Source organism: Lutjanus erythropterus, chromosome 2 (assembly GCF_056507025.1).
Source record: "Lutjanus erythropterus isolate fLutEry1 chromosome 2, fLutEry1.hap2, whole genome shotgun sequence".
Classification (NCBI taxonomy): domain Eukaryota; kingdom Metazoa; phylum Chordata; class Actinopteri; order Lutjaniformes; family Lutjanidae; genus Lutjanus; species Lutjanus erythropterus.
In genome coordinates this window covers 24,680,104-24,689,897 of record NC_139318.1, presented here as the reverse complement: position 1 = coordinate 24,689,897, position 9,794 = coordinate 24,680,104, and the positions used below count along the sequence as shown (strand labels likewise).

The 9,794-nt window shown below is 38.3% G+C and overlaps 1 protein-coding gene across 2 annotated transcripts; it reads right to left on the bottom strand.

Moving 5' to 3' along the window:
* Positions 1-490: 490 nt before the first annotated feature.
* cdkn1a (cyclin dependent kinase inhibitor 1A) lies at positions 491-6,783 on the bottom strand. Of its 2 annotated transcripts, none has more exons than XM_084734036.1 (3): positions 6,443-6,783; positions 2,416-2,863; positions 491-2,104 (listed from the first exon to the last, which is right to left on the bottom strand). In XM_084734036.1, the coding sequence occupies exons 2-3, from the start codon at positions 2,852-2,854 to the stop codon at positions 2,049-2,051; spliced, it is 495 nt and encodes a 164-aa protein (XP_084590162.1). In that variant the 5' UTR covers positions 2,855-2,863; positions 6,443-6,783; the 3' UTR covers positions 491-2,048. The 2 variants fall into 2 exon arrangements, with proteins under 2 accessions (XP_084590162.1, XP_084590153.1); XM_084734027.1 differs by lacking the exon at positions 6,443-6,783 and adding an exon at positions 3,744-3,871.
* Positions 6,784-9,794: the final 3,011 nt, after the last annotated feature.

Here is a 9,794-nt window from a genome sequence, read left to right as displayed (position 1 = left end):
ATAATGAACTTAAAAATGTGATACCTTTTAAAGATTTAATTAAAATAGAAAGCTTCACTTTGACCAGCTACAGAACTAAAACACAACACTGATGGGTGCTATTCAATCTCAATTATAAGTACTTTCACTTTTGAGTATATTTTGAACTACTTTTAAAGTAAATGTAGAACTTCTGCTCATAAAGGATTACTTTTACTTGAATGGATGATCTGAATACTAACAATGCTGCTGATAAAAATAAATGATCATAAAAATACTTTATGTTCTGTTGGACATAGTGGCTCATGTTTTCTTTTTTGCTGTGAAATGGCAGATGTTTTTAAAGTGAGCAGCAGAAATGACTCCCCCTGGCCATTTCATATTTCTATTCATTCATTTTTAATAGGCTGTCTTTATCTCACACACACACACACACACACACACACACACACACACACACACACACACACACACACGTACTTTCACAGTAAAGCAAAACATTCACAAGAAATTTAATTTGAACATTTTTTATTGGGATTCAGAATTCTCATAATAATTAAACAAAAACTAAATTAACACGAGGAATAAGTATCTCAATAAATAAAGGATAGATTTTTTCATTTGTAGCTTTTAACATAACACAACATGTGGGATCTGTGCACAAGCATCTATATTAACAGAAGTGCATACATTGTTTGGGGTAATGCTGTTATTTGCTTAGCTTCGTATGTGCAGCGGTGGCGGCAGCGACATTTCTAAGCTGTCAGTTCAGGAGGATTAGCATTACAGTGACCTTGTTTGACACCCATTCAGATTACCCATAGCAGCAGGGTTCGCTAACACACACAAAAAAAAAATAAGTGTCATGAACAAACATGCTCTTTGTTTTGAGGCAGATGATAACACATTGTCTGTTATAATTGCACTTTGCGTCCAAATAGAAAATAACAAAGCACTTTAGCTTAGTAAATAATACATTTGTGTATGAGAACACTTTCTTCTGATTGTCCTTTATGGAGCTTCAAATACCGAGACAAATGCCGTAAAGGCACTTGAAAAAAAACTGGTGTTTCAAATACACCACCTGTCAGATGTTTGTGCAATACTGCAATGTTTTTTTATGATTATGCTACTTAACAGTGCTGTATTAAACTCTATAGATAAATCTCTGATATATAGCTAAATAAACGTGTTTTTAAGTGTTTCAAAGACATGGTGCTGCACTTCTAACCTACAATATCTCGTGCTGTACACATGTCAGAGTCTGGGCAGGGGCACTTTTAAGGAGATCTTCTTAGAAAATCAACTGACGTACAGTAGATGGATGGAAACAAAGAGGACATGATGGCACTTCTGTCATTAATAATCTAAGCAAAGCAACAGCATGTACAGAATACTCTTCAAGTATGTTCCTATGAGTACATGATGGTAAAAAACACAACTGTACATCTGGATATATAAAGTATAATAAACACCTTGTAAAAAAAACAAACTCCTAGCCCTCATGATACATGTAAAGAAATAACATTGTAGAAAAACAATAGTGGATTTGAACAAAGGAGTTTCATCCATTCTCTACCATTTTCAATCATTGTGCAGCATTGTTACAGCCACTCCTGATTGATTTTTACCCAGCATGACATCTGTTTCAAGTGTATACAATGTGTTTATCTCCCCGTACTACAGGAGGTACAGAGGTTTCAGCACAGTCGGAATGTACAGTAGGAAATGTCAGTCAACACTTTGGCATCCCCATGATCCAAATGAGTATAAATCCACTGATTCCAGGGATTACCATTAATCTTCTCTGCTCAAATGTCCCCTTCTTAGCACTGGGAAAAACACCAAACCCCCTCCGAGTGAATACAGTACCCTAATTAACCTGATTGTAAAGATGTGAAGTCCCTTCTGTTGCCAGATGAATCACTGGGTACAGGAACCCCCTGATGAGCAGCTGAGCAGGGTCTGAGCAGAGGACACAATGTAGTCTTCCTGAGTGTAGTATGGTCGGTTTGTTTGTGTGGTTATTTTGGAATATTGGCACCTTTGCAGTGAACTGCACCAGAAAATCACTCTCCGGATTTGCGTGGCATCCAGACTACTCTTCTTTTGGCCTGATAGAAATCTGTTGGGATAAAGAAGAGGAAGTTTAGCTCATGTAAATCCACACGACATTACCACTCTACTCACAAATTAACTTAATCAATATGGAGATAAATAATAAAAAATAAATGGATTTGTCTGTTCTCTTTAATAAAACCATATATTGTTTCCTAGAGTTTTTAGAGTAAAAACTACACTGAGGTTCAAATTCAAACTTTCTTTATTTTAAGCTTTAAAAGTTTTATGCAACAGTTAAACCATTATGATTTAATCAGGTTTAAAAACGAATCCTTGTTGGTGTGACTCAGCCTTAGAATATGTGTTAGTCTGTACCTGTAATGTTTGTTTGTTTCCTCTTCAGCCCTGTGCTCTCGCTCTTCTCTGGTGTCTTCTCCAGGTTCTCCAGGTCTAGTGCAAGTCTCTTTGGCGAACATGGGATGTTTTCCTTTTCGGCCTGTGGTGACGCCACCCTTCCTGCCTTGGGTGCTGGCTGTGCCGCCCTGTGATCTTCAACCTGTCCCAGACCCATCATACAGGACCTGTAGAGCAGCGGCACCTTGGCTCCTGGGACGCCCTCCCACTGGAAGTCGCTGCTCTCCAGAGGCTTGTCCGAGATGAAGTCGAAGCCCCAGCGAGTCGAAGCCTCCTCCAGGTCTTTCCTCAGGGCGGCCTGGTACTCCTCCTGCAGCTGCTCCCGGTCCACTGGGCCAAACAGGTTTCGTCGAGCGGGGCCGTTCCCCAGGGCACTCAGGATCCGCTTGTGAGAAGCCATAATTTTACACTGAAAGAAACAGAAAAGACCAGCGGTTAGATGGAAAAGCTGCTGCTGGACATCACAGATGATCAGCTGAGACAGCGATGGTGTCTCTGTCAGTCTTAGTAGGGCTGCTGCCAAATTATATCTTCATTAGAGCTGCAACGATTAGAAAATTAATCAATTAGTCAATTGAAAGATGTTGAGTTTCCAACAAGTTTGATAATCAATTAATCATTTCAGTCATTTTTCAAACAAAAAAATTTCAGACATTTACTGGTTCCAGCCTCTTACATATCAGGATTTGCTGATTTTCTTTGCCATTTATGATGGTAAATTAAGACTCTTTGAGCCTTAAGCAATTTGTTGGACAAAGAAAAACCTTCATTTTAGATGAATGTGACAAAACAGTAAATAAGATTCAATCAGCTGTCAATCCATTTTCTGTCACAGGACAAAGGATTAGGGCTGTAGATATCAACAATTTTCATCACAGATTAATCTGCAGATTATTTTTATGCTAAATCATTATCATTTTGGTTATGACATGTCAAAAAAAACATCTAAATTTCCAAGAACCCAAAGTGACATCTTTAAAATTGCTTTTTTTATCTGAAAAAAAAAACAAAAAACAAAAAAAACACACATCTAAAACACAAAGACTCCTCATTTACAGTCATAAATGACAAAGAAAAGCAGCAAAATCGTAAATTTAAGAAGCTGGAAACAGCAATTGTTTAAAACCTATGATTCAAAAATGACTGAAACAATTAGTTGATTATCATAATAGTTGGTAATTAATTTACTTTTGCTCAACTAATCGTGGAAGCCCTTCACTGGATATAGTGTGGCAAAAACCTAAAACAGAAGTTATTTTTTAAACTGTGACAGTATAAATCAGGCTTACCATCGCTGCAACCAGTTTAAAAGTCCTCAGCACAGACTACAGAGCATCTCAGACTGGTGTAACTGGGAGAGCTCTTTATAAGACCTTGGCTGACCAGCCAGTGACTCAGTGAACCCTCCTCTGTGAATCACTGGTACATGCCTGGACATAATCTCACACAGACATGTGAGGACAAGTTCTCAGACACAGTGATCGCTGCAGACACACACAGTCACCACTAGGTGGCAGTGTCAGACCATCTACAGTCAGTCTGCTCAACAGCCTAGAAACATCCATTAACCAGTGATCACAGATGTTTTATTTTTGAGCCTTATTATTAAATCAGGGCTTAAACACATTTAGACGTTAGCAACGTCCAAGTATAAAGGTTATATGTTCATGGTGCTTTACCGTAAATCTACAGGATGGACAGCTGTGTCTCAGGAGAATAAGAAGTCACCATAGTCAAAGTCAGGAAGGGCTGGGCAGGGTTCACAATTCAGCAGACAATCAAGAGAAACCCGTCCCAGCCCACCCTCATTACCCAACTGAAGCATTTAAGGAGAGGAGAGGTCATTGTAATTAGAATAATACTAATATTAGAAAAACTAATTAAGTGTATTGTCACTAGTTAAACAGATTGTATTTTATCTAAGAAAAAGAAGCTAATCTTGATCAAAAAGATGTATATGAGCCACCAGTTGGAGAATTTAACTTCACTTTGACTTGGACTGACAGCTCATTTAAAGCTCGTCTTACAATTAAACAAAGCTTTATCACAAATGTGTTCTTCAAAATAATCCCTGCCAAGTTGTTTAATAATAAAAGTACATAAACATGGGTATAGACATTTGTTAAAACATGTCCTGTTGCATCACCTGACTACACCACAAACTGCAGAGCTGAGCAGGCAGTCTGAGGTCATGTGTGGCATTTTTCCAGGAACTGCAGCTCATTCATGTTCAGCTTCACACAGTCAGTTTCTTCACACTCAAAGAAACAGAACAAAAAAAAAAACTATACTCTCAAAGCCCTGATGAAGACCTACAGGAGTCAAAAAGTTGGCATTTTAAATTATTTAACTACTACAATAAAAGCTTTTTAATTTTTCCTTCCTTTTTTAAATTCCTGGATTGTCTTTCTGTTAATCCAAGAGAATCTACAATTTACAACTACCTGACTCACCAAAACACACCTACATTTTCCAGAGATTAAACCCACAAACTACTACAATGTTATTTAACTGAAAGTTTTAATTCAGCTGTTTACATCTCGAAAAGCACATTTTGTAAGACTACACATGCTGAGGATTTGAGGCATTGATTGGAACTGATCATTTCAGAATTTTGTCAAAAACAATCAACTTTCAATCACATGAGAGAAACAATGCAGATTTTAAAATTTTAACACATTTTTACAGTCAGAAATCAAAGTTAGGGACACTCCCATGACAGGGTGAAAGAGAATCTGGCAGCAGTGCCTCCTGGGGCCCTTTGGGGGACTTCCACAAACCACTATAAAACGTTACACTTTCGATTCATCCATTATATTTTCAATTACTAGAAATGATTACAGAATAGAAACTGTAAGTAACACAGTATTTTTACATCATGTAGCCCATTTAAAAGTGATTAAGTTAATGCAACTTCACCATGAAATCAGATTTAATACTAGTCAAAATCGTACTTAAGACATTTTAAGACATTTTAAGGACTTGTAGAAAACCTGAGATTAATAAAGTAGGTCTGAGGATCATAAAGGCCATGGCTGATTGTAATTACTATGTTTTTGGCATTTTTAAGTATATTTAAGTTGTAATATCATTGTCACTGTGTTGTCTAAAATAATAATACTATTATTTAAAAGTAGCAGACCAAAATCTTCTTGCAGTCTGTTTTAATTATAGGTACTTTTCACTGACCCTTCCCCACCCGCTGTTACATAACTGTGGACCTGTATGTCCTAAGGTCAGGTGGGGTGTCTTCATTGAGAAAAATCTGATAAAAACCTCCCCCCAAAAAAATCAGATAATTTCTCATCTTTTATGGGTAACATAGGGTAGAAAAAATTGGGGAGCACCACTGTGAGAAAAATCAGTGTACCCCTGAAATACCCCCCTCCCTTCCTGACTCCACCTCACGGGATGGGACGTCAGAGGGCTGGAGGGAGGAGGCGGAGCCGGGAGGAGCGATTCAAGGCTGTGGCGGGAGAGGAGCGCGGAGGAGACACCGGCTGCAGCCGGAGGCCGGGCGGTGGAGACTGAGAGCCTGCCCAGTTTACTACACGACTCCACGTGAGACTGGAGCTCGTGTCGACCAGTCAAACTGGGCTGTCACTGGAGACCAGACCTCCCTCACCAGTATGATACCATACACACACACATACATAAAAATAACCCTCTACGATAAGACTGAGTAAGTGTGTAAGAGTTTATATCAAGAGATTAAACTGAAACCTGATGAAAACTTTATATATAAACTCACAGAATTTCAGGTCGTACGAGTTATTAGCTAAGATTTGTAAGACTGATAATATGAAAACAAACCATATATGGACATAAAAGTAGACTATATAACATATTTTAGAGGCTGAATACACATATAAGTTTGACAGTTGTGTTTAGAGTTGCCTACAAACTATTAAAACATAAAACTGACCTTATAAGACGCTTAAGAAAGAAAAGAAAACATGTCAAGAATTAGTTCATTCATTTTACTCACATTATCAGTCCAGTTAAGTTGAAAAATCTTCTTAATTCAAACTTGTTGACTGAAGCTGCTGTGTGTTTCTGCTTCCTTGTTGTTTTCTTCCCTTTTCACGGTAGTAAAATGCCCGAGACTGTTGTTATTGACCCAGCCCCTCGAATAAATCTAACTGAGATATAAGAGACAAACAGCAGAACAACTCCTTGATAATTTCTCCAAGTGTTCTCACAGACTCGAGCTGGGTTAAACTTTTATCAACTCCGGTGGGCGGGGAGCCTCTTCTCTCGTGCTGAGGCGGGGTCTGCTGCCTCACACACGTGGATTTCGCCCGGTAAACACATGAGGACACGTGAAGTTTTGGCTCTGGTCGTAGTCGGGAGGAAATTCCAGCTCAGGACAACCATGAGAGCACAGCGGCAGCAGCAGACAGCTCTCACTTACCCTCACTGCGCATGTCAGAGGAGAGGAACGGAACGTGCAGATATCCCGGATGTAGAGGAGAGGCGAGACAGGTTAGGGAATGTAAAACTTTCTTTGCCCGCGAGCCACTTTTGCAAAATGACAGGTGCACAGTTAATAAACAAACTTTAATAATACATATCAAATAAAATGAATAAACAATCTTTGTTTTCCAAATTAACTGACTTACTTGTTGCAAAGATTGGCACTAAACCTGTATGACTGATTAAATTAGATAATTTAACGCATTAAACAATTGCAACCGCATCTTAGTTGTAAATGCTTTGGTAATATTTGACAGAATAGTACACGGCATTAAACAGCTGGAACCTCTTCCATCATGTAATCATGGAAATGTTGAAATAATGTTGAAAAAGTGTTGGGAAAATATTTTTATTCAAAAATTAGATCTGCTAAGAATCTGGTTTCATTGCATCTCATTCATTGTAACTTGCAAACTCCCACTAGTTCAAAATGGTGTGGTAGGACTACTCACAAAATCCAGGGCCAGTGTGTGCTAATGTGTAGTGCCTGGAGTATATTATGTAGCACGATGCTGGTGAAGTTGATAAAAACAGAAGGGACTTAAAGAGGTCAGGTTTTTGCTCATTTATGAAGGAAGATGACAGGTTATCAATTAAATTTTACTTATTATATTTGATGTATTTGGGTGTGTTGATGTGGAAATTTATATTTGGGTTGTATTCTAAGATCTTATTGTACAATTTCATGTTTTACATCTGTAATTCACATCTCAATATGTTGTTGTAGTTCCATAAATAATAAACAAAAACAATATATTTTATGTGCAAATGTGTTATCTTAATTAAAATCTTATTAGGAATGGTGATAATATGTCAGATTTGGGCCTATTGATTTAAATATTTAAGATAAATTTAGTTTAATCTGCAGTTTTATCAGTTACCACCTACTAAGGACTAATACAATCCAACTCTCTGGGCTTGTGGCCCAGTCAGTCTCTGTTACAACTCTGTAACATACTGTACTCTGATGTCTTTTCCACCTAGTGCTCTTGTTGTTGAAGCCAGGTTTGTTTATCTCAGCAACGGGTCGGCCAAGAGGCAACTCCTCACACGTCCCAGTCACATCACACTGTTGCCGTTTAGTCTAGTTCCCATGCAGCACTTCAACAACAGGCCTAACTGTAACTGTTAGATGTGGCGTATAAAGGCCCAACTGACCTGACAGCACAGTGAGGTCTTTGTTGAGACTGACAGGAAACAAGAGAAACACAGTCAGACTTGGAAGCCATTCATAAATCTACAGTAGAGCTATATTCGATATGCACTGAAGTTAATGAAGTTTTAACAAATAGGATGACACAACGAATGTGTGCTGTTTGTTAGCGAGCAGCTGCTGTGTGACTGCAGAAAAGGGCTCTACATTTGTACAGCTGAGTAGACACTTTATTATCTCTCAGGCAGCTGCACAGTGCAGAGGGACTGCGAGCCCCATCAAATTATCTTTTTCATTATGTGCTTCATCATATTCATGTCTTTGTTCTGCATCCACTCTGAACAGTTTGAGGTCATAGATGGCGCTAAATGAAGCACACAGAGACTATGCATAGCAACTTAGTTAACTAGTTAATGAGTGACACTTTGCAACTTTATTACCTGCCACTTACATAACATATACTGTTAGTAACCTCAACACTTGACTTTTTACATTCAAGGATCAGGCAGGGATACCTGACTTATGCAATCATGTAACCTACATAAAATATGAATCTGTGTTACAGGGATACTTCTGATTATTTGATGTGGGGTTGTATGAGGTAGTTACCAATAATTAGTGTACCACCTGGAGTAGATTGCATTCAGCACGGCCCCAGTTTGGAGATGCAGAGAGGAGCACCAGCACGGAAGCTAAGTAATGAACTGCTTTGGACAAGCTCAGTAACAAAAGGTATTTTAGCAACTTAAAAAAGGTTTTAAAAAATCAATATCAGTTTAAATGTACATTATATTTAGTATATTTTCACCACTCTACTTTGCTGCCAGACAGCCTTTTCTGATGGGAAACTGCTGTTTTATAAGCCGAATAGCACCCTCCCCAAACCAACCAAACTCCATATGCAAAATCAATAGTTTTACCTTGCTGAAAATGTGAGTTGTTGGTCCAGTGCTGCCTTGACCTGATAGTTAGTTAGTGTTATTGTGTAACTTTTGTGAATCCAAATTATCCTTTTAAACCACAGAAGTCACACAATAACACAAGCACACTAACAGATCAAGGCAACAATAGACCAGCAACTCCTGTATTCTGCAAGGTAAAATGAGTGATTTCACTAATGGAGTTTGGTTGGTTTGGAGAGAGTAATATTTAGCGTATGTAATAGCAGTTTCCCATCAGAAAAGGCTGTCTGGCAAAAAGATAAATTGGTGAAAATATAAATATGGCATACACTTAAACTGATATTGACTTTTCTATAGGGACCCTTGTTTCACATGGAAATTAATGTTTTGTTGTGGACCCTGTCCACAACAGCTCATTGCTCAGCTTCCATGCTGGTGCTCTTCTCTGCTTCTCCAAACTAGGAGTGCGCTGACTGGCGTCTACTGTAATACTCTGACTATTGATAAGTGCCTCATACAGCCCCACTTCCAAAAATTCAAACTGTCCCTTTAATGAGTGAAAACATAAAACAATATTTAACTTACATGATCCCAGTAGCAGCAGGGTCCTCTGGCAAAAAAAGTTAGACCTGGCTCAACTTCTGCTACAACTTATCATGACAACATGTGGCAAAATGCTGCATTAGCCAATTAAATGCATGCAAGTGCACATTCCTTTGTAATTCTGTATTTCTACTGTTTACCTCACAATTGTCACATTAAAAGATAAAATAATGCCTGCTTTGATAACTTTATCTGAGATGTAATGA

Coding starts and splice junctions, on each gene's coding strand:
- cdkn1a (XM_084734027.1), bottom strand. Junction 2,105..2,415: donor GAAACAAACAAACATTACAG/GTACAGACTAAC, acceptor TTATCCCAACAG/ATTTCTATCAGGCCAAAAGA.